The 19,529-nt window shown below is 35.0% G+C and overlaps 2 protein-coding genes across 2 annotated transcripts; one reads left to right on the top strand and one right to left on the bottom strand.

Moving 5' to 3' along the window:
• Positions 1 to 540: 540 nt before the first annotated feature.
• On the bottom strand, positions 541 to 9,383 carry LOC146137494 (32 kDa beta-galactoside-binding lectin-like). Its single transcript, XM_083394361.1, has 9 exons — positions 9,372 to 9,383; positions 8,190 to 8,269; positions 7,086 to 7,148; positions 5,778 to 5,889; positions 5,060 to 5,248; positions 3,080 to 3,159; positions 2,015 to 2,189; positions 1,155 to 1,325; positions 541 to 612 (listed from the first exon to the last, which is right to left on the bottom strand). Exons 1-9 carry the CDS (start codon positions 9,381 to 9,383, stop codon positions 541 to 543), a joined length of 954 nt encoding a protein of 317 aa, XP_083250487.1.
• Positions 9,384 to 11,882: 2,499 nt separating this feature from the next.
• Positions 11,883 to 19,152, top strand: LOC146137493 (uncharacterized). The gene is made up of 7 exons (XM_083394277.1): positions 11,883 to 12,153; positions 12,725 to 12,775; positions 13,979 to 14,106; positions 14,420 to 14,485; positions 16,286 to 16,448; positions 17,419 to 17,599; positions 18,836 to 19,152. Exons 1-7 carry the CDS (start codon positions 11,911 to 11,913, stop codon positions 19,102 to 19,104), a joined length of 1,101 nt encoding a protein of 366 aa, XP_083250403.1. The 5' UTR covers positions 11,883 to 11,910; the 3' UTR covers positions 19,105 to 19,152.
• The last annotated feature ends 377 nt before the right edge of the window (positions 19,153 to 19,529 follow it).

Raw genomic sequence — 19,529 nt, 5'->3', positions numbered from 1 at the left:
TCTGACCTCTGGCGATTTTCCACTGGACTTTTAAATTTAATGACTGCCAATCTCGCAAATAATGGTCACTTTGTTCTGATCTAATCTTTTCGCTGGCGCCAGCCGTCCTCGGACCGAAGAATTAATCTGTTTTGCCATCGCTATAACTTTACTGTCTTTATTAAACTGCGTACTTTCCAATAACTCGTCGACGCCCTTCCTGCACTTCCAGTTCTTGCGTAACTGCTTTTTAGAAGGTGTCTATATTAATCGGCGTCAGAGCGTCTCTTTTGTCCAGTATTTGGGAAGTGGGCCATTGCGTTTAGAGGTCAGCACGTTTTGTGTAGTGTCCTGTTTGTAAGTAACTTTTGCTCACGTATTAAGCGTTGGTGTGGTGTTTGACATTTTGGTTCATCTAATACACTTAGTTGCTTGGGTTAAGTTGTGTGGTCTGTAGAATAAACTTAAGCATTGAGGCAAATAACTCCCGATTATCTTTAAGAACTCATTGCGGTTGCGTCCTGTCGGACAAGTATAGGTTAGGCGGTAGATTCTAATATACTAGGGCGCGGCAGGGCGTAACATCAGGGTCTTGCCGAAGGGCTTTAATCCGTCCACAGAAAATGGGCTCACCTGAAAATAGACAAAGATAGTTTGAAATAGCGAAACAGTTTCAAACAACTTGTTGATCTTTTCAATGAAAGGTTAACAGAAAATAACCACTTTAAATAGTTTGAAGTATGTTTTTACATTCACAGACAATTATAATTGCGTTTTAGACTAAATTAATTGTTAGTAATTAGATTTCTCGACTCGCTCCTCTCTGAGCCTGCATAGCTCAGTTGGTAGAGCGATGGTCCCGGCTTGACCGAAGGTCAAGAGTTTAAACCTCACTGCAGGCTAGTTATTTTTCTAGCCTGCTCTGCTTGCAACATTGATCGACAGATTCGGTGAGTCTGCAATGGCTTTCAGTGTAATTAAATAATTATAATTATTTTTTGTTGTATTCAGTAATTCTAATTCGAATCTAATTTGAGAAAATTAAAACGATTTACTTCCAAATCCCATGCAACTTCAAAAAACTAATATGGCTTTCATTTGATTAGAATCTAATTTTAAAAAGCGAAAGTAAATCTAGTTGTCCAAGCCGGTTACAAACAACTTTGTACAGTTACCTTGCGGTCCGCACCCTCTTCTCTTTCCACGTTGAAGTAACTCACGCTCATGCCTCGGATCCTAAAGCCACTAAGGGTTGCGGGATCAACCCTGTGTTGGTAGAAGCAGTCTGTCAGATCGACACCGTTGCAAAGAACCGAGATGCCCTCCTTGGCCACGTGAATCACAAGCTGCAAAGGTGGAATGAGACAGGTTATATTAACGTCTTTACAATGGCTGTTGCGGTTTGCAACTCTCAGCACCCTTGAACGACGGAAATCACACCCTACCTCGTGGGCCGCGGCACCACGATTGGTGACCCACTGAGCTAGGCAGCGATTAAACAGGTAATTACTGTAAAAGTAAACAAACAAAGCCAAACAGCAAAGTTTGTTTAGATCAGGGGTTTCCAACATGAGGCACGCATGAAAAATGTTGCACGCGGCCTAATAAAAAATGGCACGCAAGTCCCCGCAAAATTCAGCCAATTGTCAAAAAAGCTTAATTTGTTACAGCTAATTGTCATTGCGCATTCACAATACAAAACAACCGCAGCAATTACGACAACAAACATTTACTTCTGAAGTTATAACACTATACTGCTTTTATTTTTTTCTATAAAAGCGTCTTTAGTATTAGAAAAAAATAGTTGCTAAACTTTGGCACGGGAAGAAGTTAAAAGATAAAAAGGAAAAAGTACAAAGATAAAAGTAGCACGTCGGCATTATTCAGTTGGACACCCCTGGTTTAGCTTATTTATTTGGCACGGGAAGAAGTTAAAAATAAAAAGGAAGAAGTACAAAGATAAAAAGTGGCACGTCGGCATTATTGAGTTGAACACCACTGGTTTAGCTTATTTATATACAATTTTTTAACCTACTGTGACATTGGCGTTTTTCAGGAAAGGAAACTTATCGTTCAGGCTTCCTCTCTGTTCCGTCTTCCAAACATTGTTCTCCATGTTATTCAGAACCACGCACCTTTGGTCCAATCTCGGGTTGAAGTGATAACCTATGTTCGCATCGTCGTTGTTCACCAGAAGATTGACGGAGGCTCTAAAAACAGTTAATTTTGGTTTATTGCCTTAAGGCTGGTTAAGTCATTTGCGAAGTAATTCGAGTCCAAGTCTAGTCATTTTCAACTAATAATAAGTCCAAGTCATGTCAAAAGCATGAAAATCCAATAAACATAGGCCTATACCACTAAAATAATTAAACTCGTCCATGTTGAGCATTACTGCATTGTATCACCCAAAATTACATAAATCAAAACCAAAAAAGGTTAAACAAGGCCACGCAGAAACCATGGAAATAGGCCACAATTGGATTAGATGAAGTAATAAATGTGTTAAAAAAAACAGTTTGTGGAATATGTATTAATATTGGGTTAAAAGATGATTTTTGGGCTCAAATTAGCAAACAGTAAAAATTATTTAATTTAGGCATTTATCCAACTTTTATTTAGTAAAACATTAGGGTAAAACAAAATTTAACCCAACCAAATTTCAGTAAAAGTTAGGTAACTTGGACATTTACCCAATAAATAATTATTGGTTATTTGGTAAAACAATGTTTAACCCAACCAACCCGGCTTTAAATAACCTAAAAAAATTGTAACCTAAAAAAAAAAAGTTTTTAGGTTTTTTAACCCAAATTTGTTTACAGTGTACTTTACGATATTTCATGGCGCATATAATGTCGTTAGTTTCCGTAGGGCATTACTCCCAAGGGCAGGAAAATATAGTTAAAACAAAACGTTGGTTATAATCGAAAGAGTTAACAGTTTGCTACTTGTAATAGCATCCGATAGAATACAGATATAGGCCTAACTACAATTGCTACTCAATTGAAATAGATGTTAGTATTGGGTGTACGTTACGATATTGCCAGAACATTCTGAGGGCGCATATAATGTCATTAGTTAAGTTAAGGTGACCAGCAATAACCTTGTTTCAACCAGTCGTCCAACGATGACGTAAGTCTGTCCAAGCGATGGCAAGTCATCCAGAGACAACAATGTTGGTTCCTGTATGAAAAATAAGCATAACTGGGGCTTATTGTTAGGTGTCCATTTAAAAACAATACATTGCTAACTGTAATTACCAGTGTTGTAATGACTTAAGTCAATGACGTGATTTAAGTGGACTTAAGTCACTGTTTTTAAATGACTTTACTTGACTCAAGTCATTTGGGCAAAATGACTTGACTTGACTTAATCATTATGACAAATGACTTGGGTTGAAAAATGAAATGTTTTCTTTAAGCATTTTTTTTAATCTAGCTATTTATCCAAATTTTGCACATAAAACAAATCGCTTGCTATATGTTGCGTTTTTCTAATTTTTTAGTTCAGTTATTGTTCATAATCGTACGAAAAGAATTTCTAATAGTTTAACATTTTATTTCTATGACAAGGAAATGACTTGAAGTTGACTTGCTCTAATTATGAATTGACTGGGACTTGTAAAAAAAATTGGCTTGAACTTAAGTTGTTTTACAAATGACCTAACTGGGACTTAAGTCATTTACAACACTGGTAATTAATAAAAATTGAAAAAAGATAGAGCAGTAAAATAGATATCAGAGCAAGTTTTCACATCTTTGACCTTATAAATTTTGTCTCCGAAATAAAAAACAACTAAACATCGTGTGAATCATTATCCTCCGCAATATTACAAACAAAGTCACATTTGAGCCATGATTTTCGATTCAATGCAGCGAGTCTGCCTTGACATATAAATGGCTCTCAGAGTAATTGTTGGTTTCTGCATATTTTATTATTTCAAGTCTCTTTATATTAGAACCTGGCATCGCCATGGACTTCTAAATGTACATAGTGATAGTGACCTTTTAAAGGGTCCACATAGACATATCTTTTAAAAAGTTACTTTTGAAGAGCACTGGTCTGTAGCTGTAGTTCATTTGTACACGTTAAGGGCTCTCAGAGTAATTGTTGGAGCATAAAAGCTCCCGACTCAAAAATTCTGCATATTTTATTACAGTATAAAAATATTTACGCAGTAAGAATATCAATAAATTATTAAGAAATGGTAAGTTAACAACTGGAGGTAATTTTGTTTTAACAACCTGGTTAAAAAATACCTTTAAACGTTTTATTTCACTTATTTGAGCACAGTAATGAAGTCAGTATTAGTATTGGATCGGATCGCGATAACAACTGTTAAAAACTGGAGGTAACCAAACTTATATAACTTTGTTTTAATAACCTGGTAGAATTTTGCTTTAAAAACCTGGTGTTTTAATACGCAGTGGTAAAAACGTTTTCATTGCACTTATTTTGTTGAGCGCAGTAATGCAGTCATTCATTATCGGGTCACGATATTTTTATTCCAAAATATAAAGTATCGGTATCAGAATAAAATGTTAAGCATCGGACATCCGTATATTGTTGCAGCGATTATTTTATTGTTTGCACTTACACCATTCTTTCCTCTCGTTGTTTTGATTCGCGCAATCGAAAACGAATGTGGGCAGTCGAGTTTTGGGCGAGCTTGAGCATCATTATAGAAACTCTGGTAATTGACGTTTCTGTCACCTTTTCAGCCGTTGGCCGCTTTTCGTTGTTTTACTGTTTTATAGTTTTACTTTTCGCTTATCTCAATACAGTTGAAAGACACGTAGTGTAGCGCTGGCATCCGACAGGCCGTGAAGTAGAGATCCTGCAGTTTGGCGTAACACACATACAACTATAGCCTACTGTTTTATGTTGGCCCGTCCGAAATGTTGTGCAGTTTATGCGTCCCAGGTGATTAACCACTGAACTTAACCAACAGAGCTTGACCTCAAAGTTAATCAATTTCAGCCGAAAATGGAATTTAACCACATAACCAGCAGATCTGAAACCGAATGTATTCAATATTCATCTGAAACGTCACCACTAGAAGATAATCACTCCAGCCACTTACGTTCGAAGCGTCGCCATTTCGTTCCTCGTAAATGGAAACTGACTCTACTTGCATTCCTCTAATGAGGATACCGCTCAGGCTATTTGCGGCGACTCTGTGCTTAACTGAAGTGCCAGCATCCTCGCGCCAGAACAGATTTCCTCCGTCCGCTTTTACAGCGATGCCGTCGTTGTTCGTCTTGAACTGGAACTGAAAACGAGGCAGAGAATAAATAGAGATAGCGGCTTATCGGTACTCCACTTCTGCAGATATATCGGCATCAGTAACGTCATTTTTTTCAAATTACTTGACTTTAAGCCTTTTGGACAAATGACGTGGGTTTAAAGTAGTGTTTTCCTTAATCTTTTTTAAATTAGACTGTTTATCCAAATGTTTGCACATAAAATAATATGTTTGCTATTTGTTGCGTTTTTCTTATTTTTTTTATTTTAGTAATGGCTTATAATCGTACAAGTTTAACATTCCCAATAGTTTTAATGACTTACTCAAATTATGACTTGACTTGTTATTTATTCAAAATCACTTGACTTGAATTGTTTTACAAATGACTTGGCTGGGACTGGAGTTATTTTAAAGTGGCTTGTTTACAATACAGCTTGTAACGGTGCATATGAGTTTACAAATATCTGTTCTAAACCCTAAGCACAAAACTTTTACCTAATTTTTACTCATTTGAAAGCAAACAAATCAATAAAATCGCCAGATTAGAAAACCTTACCTTGACCTCCTGGTCCTTTACAAAGGGAAACTTGTCGCCATAGCAACCCCTCTGCTCTGTTCTCCAAACCCCATTCTCCATGTTGTTGAGCACAATGCATTTCTGGTCGAATCTAAACCAGTCAAACTGTTGTTTTATTCCTATAACTGGCGCAATTAATGCAAAATATGTAAAATTCAATATATAATCTTTGGAGCATACTGGTTGGAGGTTGTAGTTGGGCTTTAAAATGAATACCAAAGACCATACAAAAGTAGGCAGCATTTTAAACCTTCGAATAACTTTTTAATTATTTTTTCAAATGAAAATATGAGCTTTGATATTCATAAGTACGATACCAGAAAATACAAAAATAGGGTGAAATATTTTAAAACACGTTTGCAAAGTGTTGCTGAAAGTTATATGTTTATCAAGGCGATTTGATAAACAGTAAACTGATGATTACCGGTACTATGAGTTTACATTAATGCACTACCAAGTACACTCATTCGCCGCAAGCTATAACCACGCGGGAATGCATGTGTTTTACTGCACACTGTACAGGCTATTTCCTTTATCTATCTTCGACAAACAAAGCAATGTAGAACTGCCTAGTTCGTAAACACATTTAGTAATTATTTATTGTTTTTAAGTCCCTGGGTAGGAAGACATGAGGCTAATATGGCAAAGACCTTCAAGGCAATGAAACAGACCCTACGAAATTAGTTACAAGGCAACGACTAAATGTCAGGGACTAATTTCTTTTTATTGGTTGCATGATTGGAAACAATTATTACAATTGATGCAAAAATGCGGGGCCAGCTGCTACAATCTAATTTAAAAGTTCGCTGATTGGTAATTGTAGCGCCGAAAGGGAGTAGGCTACATAAAAAAACGCAGGCATGTTGTAAAAAAGCATAACAAGCAGTGTTGTAATGACTGAAGGCAATCACGAGTGTTTTCAAATTAATTACCTTGACTTGATTCAAGTCTGTTAAGCAAAATGGCTTGACTTGACTTAAGACGTCACAAATGACCTGACTCAACTTAACTTTTTTGGACAAATGACTTAAGTCAGTTTGCTATCTGTTGCGTTTATTTTATTTTTTGTTGCTCGTATTTGGATCTATTTACCCGTGCTAACATTTTGACGTTTTAATTGTTGTGGTTTAAAAGAACTTGACTTGACTGAGACTTGACTTTCTACTTATTTGAAATGACTAATTGATTTGGTCTTAGTTATTTTACAAATAACTTGACTGGGACTTTGTTCATTTTAGAATGACTTGTTTATAACACAGATAACAAGGAAGCAAAAATCAAAATCACCTTGGGTTAAAGTGGAAGCTGATGTTGTTAGGGTCGTCGTTTACCAAAAAGTTGATGCTAGACCTAAAAAGAAAGGTTGAACAGCATTTTGAATATAAAATAGTTTGGGGGTTGGGCTATGAGTGTTACAATTGCGTTTTAGCCAATATGAAGTCAGCGGCATTATTTTAATTCAGCAACATGGACTGATTGAAGTTTCGAAAATAAACTTCTCGCAATAACTCTAATGGTTGACATAGTAAAAACAGCGCATCTGCTTCTATTTAAGTCAGGATTAACGTGACTGAGCTTACACGCTTCGACTAACATACGTATAGGCAACTGTGTACATAAGGTGTTGTACACGCAGCAAGTTTCAGCGAAATTCACTGGCGGGTGTTTGTTGGATATTTTTTGCTTCATTCAAAGTTTGCATTGTGTACTGAAGAAGAACGTGGTGCTATACAGTCTTGTAATGACTTTTTATGACCTGACTTATAAGAGCACCTAAGCCACTGTTTTCAAATGACTTGACTTAACTTTAAGTATTTTGGGCAAAATTAGTTTGACTTGACAACCATGACTAAAGTCCTTTGCACAAATAACTTTGGAGCATAATGGTTGGAGGTTGTAGTAAGACGTAGTAAGAATATCAACTTCTGTATGGGCTTTGACATTCTCATTACAAATAACTTGGGTTAGAATGAAATGCTTTCGGAAGCACTTGTCGAAACGTATGCAAAAAAAGAATGAATCTTTTATTATTTATTTGGGCCACTCTTTTTCTACTGAAGTGTTTTCATTATGCATTTTTTTATGAAATTATGTATTTATCTTCATTTTTTGAACATAAACAATTTGCTTGCCATATGTTGCGTTTTGTTGTTTTTATGTTAATTATTATCGCTCATAATCAAACGAGATTACCAATTTTAATCGTTTAACGTTTATTTTTTATTACAAGGACCTGACTTTGAATTGACTTTCTCTAACAATGACTTGACTTGTCATTGATTCAAAAAGACTTGACTAGAAAGTAAGGTATTTTACAAATGACTTGGCTGGGACGATTGCACCACTGCATGGTGCTTTAACACTTATATTGACGTAGACTATATAGATTACCTGGTATCGGTTATTTTGGCGTGGATCTCAACGGTGTTATCTAATGGTCGGACACTTCTCATTAACAGTTCGTTGGCTTTCTGAAACACGCAAATTAAAAACAAAGGTTAAAAATTGTATTTATTGAACTGCGATGAACACCGTAGGCAGGTACCGCATATTTTTTTTTAAATTACAATAGGGGTCCGCAACTTACGGCCCATGTTTCACAGAAAGAATTATTCTAAATCCAGTACATTGGAGAAAACTTTTCCGTCTAATGGCATCATATATGCATAACCTTGGACTACCAAAAATGAAAGTTTCGTCAACAGCGCTTAACACGACTTATTCTGTTTTTCAAGTATTTTTTTACACCATTTCATTGTAATCATAAAATACGTTGTGTGGACCCAAATTTAAAATCAAACAAACACGATTTTTTGGGGGCGTTTTGCCCAAATGTTATTAGACCCATTTTCAATGGCGAAATAATCCTTTAGGTCCTCCCGTAATTAATAGTTGTTGTAGAAAAATGCTTGCTTAAAATTTATTTGTTTTAACAACCAAATTGTACGTTAAAATTTATCGCGGTCAATCGCGATCTTTATGTAATTGGTTCCACTCCGCGAATGGAAAACGGTTTTCGGCCCCTGAGCTACAAGGGACTTTTAAATGTCTTCCTTACTTGCCGACAAACTTGGACATCTAGATTTATTTTAACGTTTTAAAAAATATTAGAATTAGAGTTGGAGCATTTCATTTTTTTCAAATTAGATTAGAATTAGAGTGATCATTTTAGTTTTCTTCAGTTAGACGAATTTTTAAAAATCAAAATTTGAACTAGATTTGGACTAGACTTACATTCAATATTTACAAACAATTTAATTTAAATCGCAATTTGTTATTTTAAATCTAAATGGCAAATATTTATGTGCTAATTTTAAATGGTTTAGCATAGCCTATGCTTTTCAGGTTGTAAAGCACACCTACAAGTTGTTCTGCCTATAAAAAGTATTAATTCAAATCGTTGTTTCGGCTGAGAGATCAAAAATGCCGTTGAACAAAGCATTTTTGGTAAAATCCGAATTAGATTAGAACTAGAATTAGAGCGAACAAGCAATATACAAATAAGATTAGAATTAAAATGAGTCGCATTTTTCTCTAATTTAATAAATTAAAAAAAAACAGAATTCTGCTTACCGGGACAGACATGATCTTCGCAGTGATGAAGTCTAACTTGTACAGCAAGTACCTTAACAGTTACGCTAAAACAAATCTAATTTAAGTATAACGAGTCTATGCCACCCAATTCAACATAGGAGCTATATATGTATGTCCGACACTTATGTTGTATTTCGATACTAATGTCTGATATTTCGGGCGATAACTACCGTGATCCGATCCAGTACAACATTACTTTGATCAAATAAGTAAATTGATTAATTTAAAAGTGCAATGGCAATGATTTTTAGGGAATAGGACAAATTTTAATTTTGCGTTAAAAGGCGCATTTGTCGTCGATTGTTATTGGAATAGTTTCTTAGAAACGTAAGCTTTAAAGTAGAGAAGTAGACCTTGGATTACAAACCATGAGTTTAATAGCAGAAGTTAATTTGGTATCCGAATGGAACCGCTATCACCAGAGTATCGGACGAATACTGGTATTATCACCTGGCATCCTGTGTCGAAACCGAACCAATATTTTTAAACATCCTAAATAAGTAGGCTATACTATCCTTTGCGATTGGTGTTCAACTAACGCAGTGGTTCTCAGCCTTTTATGATTAGCGGCACCCCTCAGAAATAATAATATTTTGGAAATAATAAAAATAACCCATCAGAAATAATAAAATAAATTGATTGGGGCACCCCTACAAGATTTTTCCATAGGTAGCACTAGAATGTCACGATAGACGCAACTGGAACTACATACATGAACTCCGCACAACGTAGAAAGTTTAATTGGATTCATTCCTCTCTAATCGTACACAAAATGTTGTAAGAGTTGAGCAAAAATTCGTAAAGATTCTCAAATATCTATCGGCACCCTTGAGCATTATAAATGGTACATAAGGGTAGCGCGGCACCCCGGTTGAGAACCACTGAACCAACGTATTAACGTAATCATCCAACTAATATACAGTTTACAACATTATCTTTGTACACAACCTAAATATTTTCTTCGAACTGCTACGCAAGGTTATCACAACCACAACCATGCGTTTAAACAATAATATTGTCACGCTATTCAAATAAAGACTGTGGATTATTTAAAATTGTAGGCACAACGTTACAAAAAAATGTACCACAAAACCCGTTATACATGGTATATAGATAAAGTTTTTTTGTTACCTTGTCATAATTTCCTTCTGTCGCCGGAAATAACCTAGTTTTGCTACAAAAATGTTACGTAGCTGCGTGTGAACAGAATTATAAATGTTAGTAGTGGAGTGCTTATACGTTACGTACTGGCTCTGTCGGACGTTCTGTTTATGAGCAATGTATGACATTGCATGACCTAAATTGCTCACTACCAAAACAATGTCCATTTAAGGGATCGATCTTTGTAGATCCTCTGGTATTTTTTTCGGATTTTTGTTACAAAATACAAATCTTAACATTTTTTCTAACTCATAATCTTTGACCCGTATACTGCGTCGAGCCTCAATTGCCGTTGTGTTTTTTGTTGGATGAATCGGTATCAGGTTCGCGAATCGTAATATACTCTTGGCTCAATATTTGTAACATTTGTCATTTTGTAGACATTGGAAAGTAAGAAAGACTTTTGCTACCTTAATTTAGAAAAGATGACTTGACTTGAATTGGGCAACTGATCACTTTATCTGGCACTTGACTTGCTATTCATCCAAAAAGACTTTACTTGCTCTTAAGTTATTTTGCAAATGACTTAACAGGGACATTATTTATTTCAATGCATCGCAGGCTACTTGTTTACAAAACTGGAAACCTGATCTGTCAAACGCGTGGGAAATTTACAATGTTACTCATTTTGATACCTTACTTAAATCCGTTGTTTTTCATTTTTCGGCATCTGTAAGATACAAGCAAGTATATGAATTACCGATAATATCGGATGAGAGAAATAAATCGAACCGTTTAATTGTATTTTTCAAGTTAGTTTTTAGGCCAAAATTTCCTTTCGCGTAAGGATAATGTCACGTCTAGTTGTTTACCTACTATTTTTTTTAAATTAGGAAAAAAAAGCAGACCATTGACACATAAAGGAAATGAGCTCTATCGAAACAGATAGCTTAACGCGCGTGCGATTACCCAACAATCAACTATTATCGCTACAATACTACCACTTGGCATCAGCTATCTGCTACGATCCGATATTATTGGACTTTAACATCCCTACCACCAAGTGTAGATAGAGAGAGAGATATAGTCACCACCTAACCATCCCTCAAATATCGAGCGAGAAAATATCGAGGCACAAAAGTCGAATAACACTGAATTCCGTCCCATCAATATACATGTTAAAATTAATTTAATAAAATGCAGTTCGTTTGTTTGTTTAATAAATGTTTAGGATACAACGCGGCACAGTACGTAGCAATATACCGCAGGTTGTTTGACAAAACAATACATTCGCATAGAGATCATAAACGAAAAATTCCCCTCAAAGTGGCGTTGCAGTTGACTGCACTCACATGTAACCATACAAGCTGTATAAATAATAAAAAAAAAACTTGTTACAGTGCTCGTACATTTCGCAATGGCGTCGCTGTGTCGCAAGCCTTTGCTTCCCTTATGCAAATGCATAACAGGCCGTCGCTCCTTTACCGTTTTCGCTTTGCCAACCGGCGTAATCGCGAATAAAAAGTCAAGCGAACGATGGCAACAAGTCGCCAGCAGAGATTTTCATTTAAACGTCATACGCTTCGATAGTGATAAACCACCTACTGCGGAAGATGGTGAAAATGGCGTTCAAATCACCACGAAACTTAAAGTGGGCAAGGTAAAACGATAAGTTAGAATAACTTTGTTATAAAATGCATCTTTTAAACTTGATCGTACGTGACCCAAGTTTTTTTTAACCTCAAAAGTGCCTACACCCCGAAAAAAATCAACTACTGCAATCCAAATATGTAAAACGTTGTACGGCATATGTTTGCAGTGCAATGTATGCCATACAGAGTGCATCGGAAAATGATAAAATGATTCACCCTCAAGATCACGTCGAGATCTGCAATACTTTCCAGACTGGTACATATGAAAAGTTAAACACTGGCGCTGGTCTAGAATCCTACCACAACAAAGATTATTTGGGTTGGGGTGTGAGTTAGCGTTTGGGTAGGTTAAGCAATGTACTATTAAATAATAATACTTGACCCACCCTCACCCGAACACTTCCCTACACCTCAAACCAAAGCTAAGTAATCAATCATAAAGTTAGAAATATTTTTTTTTGTGGAAAATGAGAACATTTTATAAACTGTTCTGCTTTATGTTCATTAATTATGCACTATTTATTATTTTACCATGTAAAAAATAGTTTAATTTTTTTTCACATTTTTCTGTTTGTATAGAAACCTACTGTTCCAGAAGAACAGAAAACTGAAATGGAGGTTTTGGCTGAGGTACATGTTCTTTTAACAGTAATTTTGCCTTTTCTACATATTAAATACGGTTAAAATAAAATACTGTAATGTGCTAACATAAAACAAAACCGTTTAAACCTAAAAGGCTTTTAACTATCATTTCAACTTACAAACTATTTTTATTATATATATAGTTTATAGTAGAGATCAACCAATATCATTTTTTTGGACTGATACCGATACCCGATTTTTTTAAATACTTGAAATGTTCAAAACTTGAATTAATTGCATTAAAATCCAAATAACGATTTAGTTGATACCCTTACTAATTATTAAACTATTATTTTGCTTATTAACTTGGCGTGATGCCTAATCCCAAATTTTTAAAGCCAAAATATCAACCGATGTTATCTGTAAACCGATATATTGGTCTATCTGTAGTCTATAGCAGTGGTTCTCAACCTTTTTTAGATTACGGACCGGTGAAATTTCCAAACTAATTTTGCGGACCGGTGGACCTTAAAAAAATTAAAATCAACCCAAAATGTAATTACGACAAAAGTATGCAACTTAAAAGCAAAGACTGGAAACTTCAATTAAATTAGCAGTTTTCTGCTGTCTTTCTGATATCATACGTGGTATACAAAATTTTTTTACATACAACTATCTTTAAGCCTTTTTGGCAGCCGGGAACTGTGACAATAACGTGTTCACACAGGTGAAATACTTTTATCTGTAACGGAAATATGTGTTACGATATAACATTATTCATGTGTGAAACAGCCGAATGCTTAGTTCTCAGAGTGACAGCGAGTGTTTGGTAAAAGGCGTGAAAAAGTGACAAATCATAAATCGTAACATATTTGATAAATACACAGCTCAAAATACGAAACTCAATAAACGTCTGATATACTCAATAAAACATCTTAAATGACCCCAGACGCTACAAGTCTAAAGTAGACAATTAACTTTATGTTACGTCACAATGCTGCAAATTACGCAAATGGCGAAGTTCTTAATTTGGTGAACAAGCTTTTAACATCTTGCATTTTACAATTGAGATATAAAATTGTAATATATTTGGCGGACCGGCAGAAAAGTTGACACAGACCGGCGGTCGAGAACCACTGGTCTATAGCACTCTAACAGTTTGCATTCACCGATACGATTTGCTGCATAGTGTTGTTAAATTTAAGTCTATTATATAAAAATAAAACCTTATTTGTGTTATGTATATTGTAGATGGTAAGTGAGGAATTACATCCAAGTGAATCACAAACCGTAAACAGAACAGAAGTTAAATCAAACTTACTCAAGCGTGTCATGCAAATGTCGAAAAAACCTTCTGATTCATCGGAGTCTTCTATTTCGTAAGCATAAAATTTGTCAACTATTACTTACGTTGTGCTTTAAAGCAGCACAATGGAATACTTTATAAAATTTCTTTACCGCAATAGGGATTTTAATTTTCCGGAAACTTCGTTTTTAAGCAAATATAAACTTTTAAATCAAATAACTCGAGGTGCAATAAACATAAAAATTTTTGATGTGATTTGTTTTATGCTTAGGTCAAAACTAAATAATGACTATATATATGTACCAGGAAACCCGAGTTTTACCTGTATTTAGCTTAAAATTTTGCTTAGTGTTGAATACAATGCAATTTTTTGGCGTTTATTTCAGATCCCTGTTTAATAAAGTTGAACCTACGAAAACAGGACAAACAGAAACTGAGCCAACCAAACAATGGTAAGTGGTAAATACTTACAATAAACCTTAAATTTCAAACACTAATCATTAGGGATGTTCAAAGTAGAATATCGAATCCTTGGATTCGAATCCAGATGGGATTCGAATCCAATTCTGCCGTTTATTTCGGGTAATTGGAACCGATATAATTTAATGTTTTACCGCCGATTGTTGCGTCTAATTGTGCCAACGCGTGAGGTAAGTTGGCCTGTCGCTGCGGCGACCAATTTATAGTGCTTGCTTTAAATGTAACCTGGTAGAGCAGTGTCAGCGTTTTTTCGGGTCGACCAATGACTTCGCGTCTCGCGATAACTTGCGTCTAATAATTAAGTGTCAATCAAGCGTTATTGGGCGAGCGACTAACGTGTAATGTCAGGTGCGGAGTTCGCAATTTCCCTAAATGCGTTAAGTTGCAAAAGTAACATTACATTGTAAAACGTGCTGGCCATTCACAAAATGCGCTATAGGGTTACTTAAGGTCAACTTTAGGCCAATATTCAGAGAGGTTATGCAGTTATGCACAGCGTAATTGTCAAGTATTAATTATGTCAATAGTAACTTTATATTCTTTGCAGTACATTATTTGACTGCATAACAGATCACGTTAGTCAAAAAAGAAGCACTAAGACCCAACAATGTTTTAAAAAACAGAACTGAATTGCTAAAAAGTTCTGTGTGCAGCGTTGCATTGTACTCACTACTGGCATAAATATAAGTTTTGGCAACAACCTGGACAGTTGACATATGACAATTGTTAAGAATGTTAAACATATGGGAGATTATTTCATTATAATGTACGTACACATGTTAGCAAATTGTTTGGGCGATTTATTGCTGTGATTGTAGGCCCTGTGGGGTAGATTAAGATTAATCCCTTCCCCCAAACAAAATCGACGTTAAATAATTTAATAAAAATATACTAGGATTCGCTATTCTGGATTCGTTATTCTAGATTCGAAACCTATTATTCTAGAATACCTTGGGATTCTACTTTGAACATCCCTACTAATCATACTCCATAGTTTCTAGTTAAACCAAACAATTAAATGATACAATTTGGTAAGCAACATAATTAGTGGAGTAACTTCTTTTAACTTAACTTTTGGGCATTATTCTTTTTCACTTGAACCAAGTACTTTAAAAAATACTTAAAAAATTATTTCCCTAGGACAGCATTCACTAAACGTTTTTCACCAAGTGCTGTGTAAATTCAAAGCCTGACTCTGCAGGCTGAATACTTTATAATAATTGACATTTACAGAAACTATTTAATCAAATAGTACTTTTTATCAAAATGTTGTATTAAATGATATTTTAAATTTGATGTGGATAAGAATTATAATCTCGGCATGGTTCAGGCCAGGTGTTTATAAGAACCTCTTTTTATAACATAACTTTGCGACGTCATTCTAATGCTTCCAACTCAAAACAGATATCCTGAATCCGACACTGTTTTTGTAGTAGTTTTATGTAGTGTTCAATAGCTCTGAAAAGAGTACTTTAGGCCTCAACAAAAAGTTTGCCGACTACTGTTGTGGAGGATTGTCCATCCACGTTTTATGAGTGGATGAGTTATATGGCACTCCTATGAGTGAATTGATCTACCCTTATTTTAGTTATGCAAATGGGTGGAATACAGGCTGTAGAGTTGGAGCCAGATATATAGGTCTCTCCAAAGTCGGCAAATTTGGAGTCAAATTCGGGATTTGAATTCCAGTTTATTTTGTCTGTCCGACTAGAATTCTGGTTGTTTTAAACCAACTCTGCAGCCTTGATTAGACATATTTATACATTCCACAGGCCCAAAGCTAGACAATACAGCCCCAAAGTTACTCAGCAGGATCAGGATAACCAAGACTCGGGGACTGAAAAAGCACAAAGAGAATCCGCAATGGAAATATTCAATAAAAGCAAGCGCCTTGGAATTTTCCCTATTCCCGAGAACCCTCCAATTAAACCAAGTGTAAATTGCCATTTTTTTAGATTGAAACCTGGTGTAGGTTATCAACATGTTAAATCTCTAATGTTTTATTTTTTTTTAAATTGTTACTGTTTAATAAATACAAATAAATCAAACAACAGATAAAATAGGATTTGATATTTATGTTTATTTGTAATCAAAATTTGAAATTTTGTTTTTTTAAATAAATAATAATGAGTAGCTCCTAAAATTTAACAGAATTAAAAACAATTACATAAGTAGGGCGATTATTTTTTGACCTAAAAAATAGGAAATTTTGACCTGAAAATAATTTATTTTGACAAAATTTTGACCTGTTAGAAATACATTGATTTAAATAACCTAGGTGTCGTTAATCACGCATTTTTTATACCGTATATTGCTCTAATAAAGATATAATACGGTTAAAATGACTTTGAACATATATCAAAACTAAATTTTTTTGATAAAGTGAACGATAAATTTCAAAATAACTGAACGACCAATTTCAAAAAGCTGACTTTAGTTTGTTTTTTTTCTATTTTTTAAGTGATTTCTGGCATTTTTATTCGATTTTGACTTGAAAAAATTTTGACCTAGCGTGTAAATTTTGACTTTTTTGACAAGTCAAAAAGATAATCGCCCTACTAATAAGCTGTTTTTCTTGTTAGTTATGTTTCAATTTGTAACTACACCACCTGTTTATTTAGAAAATTTATAAATAAGTTCTCAAATAACAAATCACATATTATTAAATAATAAATGGAGCCTCAGGTTTAGCGGCGTATTTTTGGGCAAACAATTGATCCACAATTAGTTCTGTAGATATGGTAAATAATATATTTACCTTTGAATTTGTTGAATTTAGCCGTAGTAGTGTAAGTCAAATGGTGGCGTTTAATTGGATTTTAGTCTTTTATTAAGTTACAGGTTTGTAGTTAATGTACACAGGGCATTGGCTTCCTGTTATTTTGCAATTCTATTTAACCTGTAGAACTTCTGTTATCCAACCAAAGATCGTTCCGAATGGACCTGCATGGACTGGCTGGACAAGTATCAAGCGGAATTTGCACAAAAACATTTTCAACATGACAAGATTCTTGATTCATTTGGGGAGCAAATCAAGCTGACTGAAGAAGGAAAAATGTGGTCATTTCCTATTGACAATGAACAGGGTAAGTTTTTGTATGACAGGCTTTTGCCACTACTGTGCCCAATACACTTTAGATCAGGAGTGTCCAACGTGGCATGTGACCTAATAAAAAATGGCATGCAAGCCCCCCAAAAATACAGCCAATTGTCAAAAAAGCTAAATTTGTTGTACAGCCAATTGTCATTGTTTATTCACAATACAAAACAATCCCAGCGATTTCGACAACAAACAATTACTTCTGATATTATAACATACTGTTTTATCTTTTGTATAAAAAGCGCTTTTTAAATTAGAAAAAAATGTAGTTGCTAAACTTTGGCACGGGAAGAAGTTATAAAATAAAAATTGGCACGTTGGCATGTTTGAGTTCGACACCCCTGCTTTAGATATTGTAGGGATGTCCTACACTTTGTTTTGCGATACCTGATATGGTGGACAAAAAGTTTTGTGATCTGACACCAAATTATGTTGTTTCTTTTCTTAAACAAGCAAAACAGATCAAATTGAAACATTCAAATGCATTTTTTCAGGTTGTTAGGCCAAACTGTTTTTCTCATTTCTCTTGGTACTGGTGAACAGCATACTTTTTTGATAAATTTAACTTACAAAGTAAAAGCACACCGATATATTTGATATCCAAACGGCACTGATTGCTACCTAGTGTCACTGGAGAGCGATACTACTACTTGGCATCCGGTATCTCTGATGTGGTATTATCAGACATCATTAATCCTATAGATGGGCTTGTTTTTCTTCCTTTGGTAATTAAACAACTCTTCTGTATGACAAAGTTGTGTTGTTCAAAAGATGAACAACGTACATCCCAATTTTTTTTAGTTCTTCTGTATGAAAGCGTTGTATGATAATAACAGGGCTGAGTAGTCGGAGCTCTGGACCTGGAGCCAAGCATTTTGTTAGAGCCGGAGTTATTTTTTAAATTTGTAGCTGAAGCTATGACATTTCCATTTGCTCTTCCTCAAAATACTTTAAATTGCTCCCATGGAACTGACTAAACAGTTTTAACTGTAAGTTAAGCCTGTGCCGAAGAAAATTACTGCTATAGGCTAGAGCCGGATGGATATATTATGGGATATATTTTTGGAACTCATTTGTTTGGTGTTTTGCTAAGTCATTCTCCTGAGCCAATCCTGTTTGCATTAAGTGGGATGAGATTTTCTGTATTATTTAATTTTTTTCGACAAGTGACATTAATAAAAATCATAAGTAAAAGTTATTCTATAAACTTTATTTTACCCAGGAATGGAAGCCGAAAGAGACGTTCCTTTCCATGAGCATATCTTTCTCGACCACAAACTGGAGGGCTGGTGTCCCAAGTCGGGACCTATCCGACTCTTTATGAACTCAATTGTGATTTCACTGTCGCACAACCCCCATTTTACGGTGGAAGAGAAACACGACCACATCGATTGGTTTCGCGACTACTTTGTTGAAAAACTAAACCTTCTAAAGAAGCTTGGCACAGTCGAAGAGCAAGAATATCTGGGAACACAACAATCGTTAAACTGAACTATAAAAAATGCCGTTTATTTCATGTTCAGCTTCACTGCTAATAAAAACAAATTAAATGTAAAAACTTAGCCACTTTTCATTGATTTTTTCTTTTGAACTGAATAAAAGTATGAAAGTTTATTTGAGGGTTGATTATTATGAAGATAAACAAGTAGGCCTATGCCTAATCCATAATGGTTTATTCTTACTTCTGGTCACCCAAAGCCTGTCTTTGGTTGACAAATAACAGGGGATTGAAAAATATACTTAATAAAAACCAATGAACAATATATATCTTCCATACAAAGTTTGCCCTTGACAGCCATTCTTAACATCTGGATTACTTGGAAAACAAACTGACAACATATTTTAGCAATCTCAAAAGTCAAGGGAGTGGCAAAACTCCTGCTATTGCGTTTTAAAGATAAGCCATGAATTTTAGG

Source organism: Ascidiella aspersa, chromosome 7 (genome assembly GCF_963924565.1).
Source record: "Ascidiella aspersa chromosome 7, kaAscAspe10.2, whole genome shotgun sequence".
In the NCBI taxonomy this organism is placed as follows: Eukaryota; Metazoa; Chordata; class Ascidiacea; order Phlebobranchia; family Ascidiidae; genus Ascidiella; species Ascidiella aspersa.
This window is presented reverse-complemented; position numbering and strand designations above follow the sequence as displayed.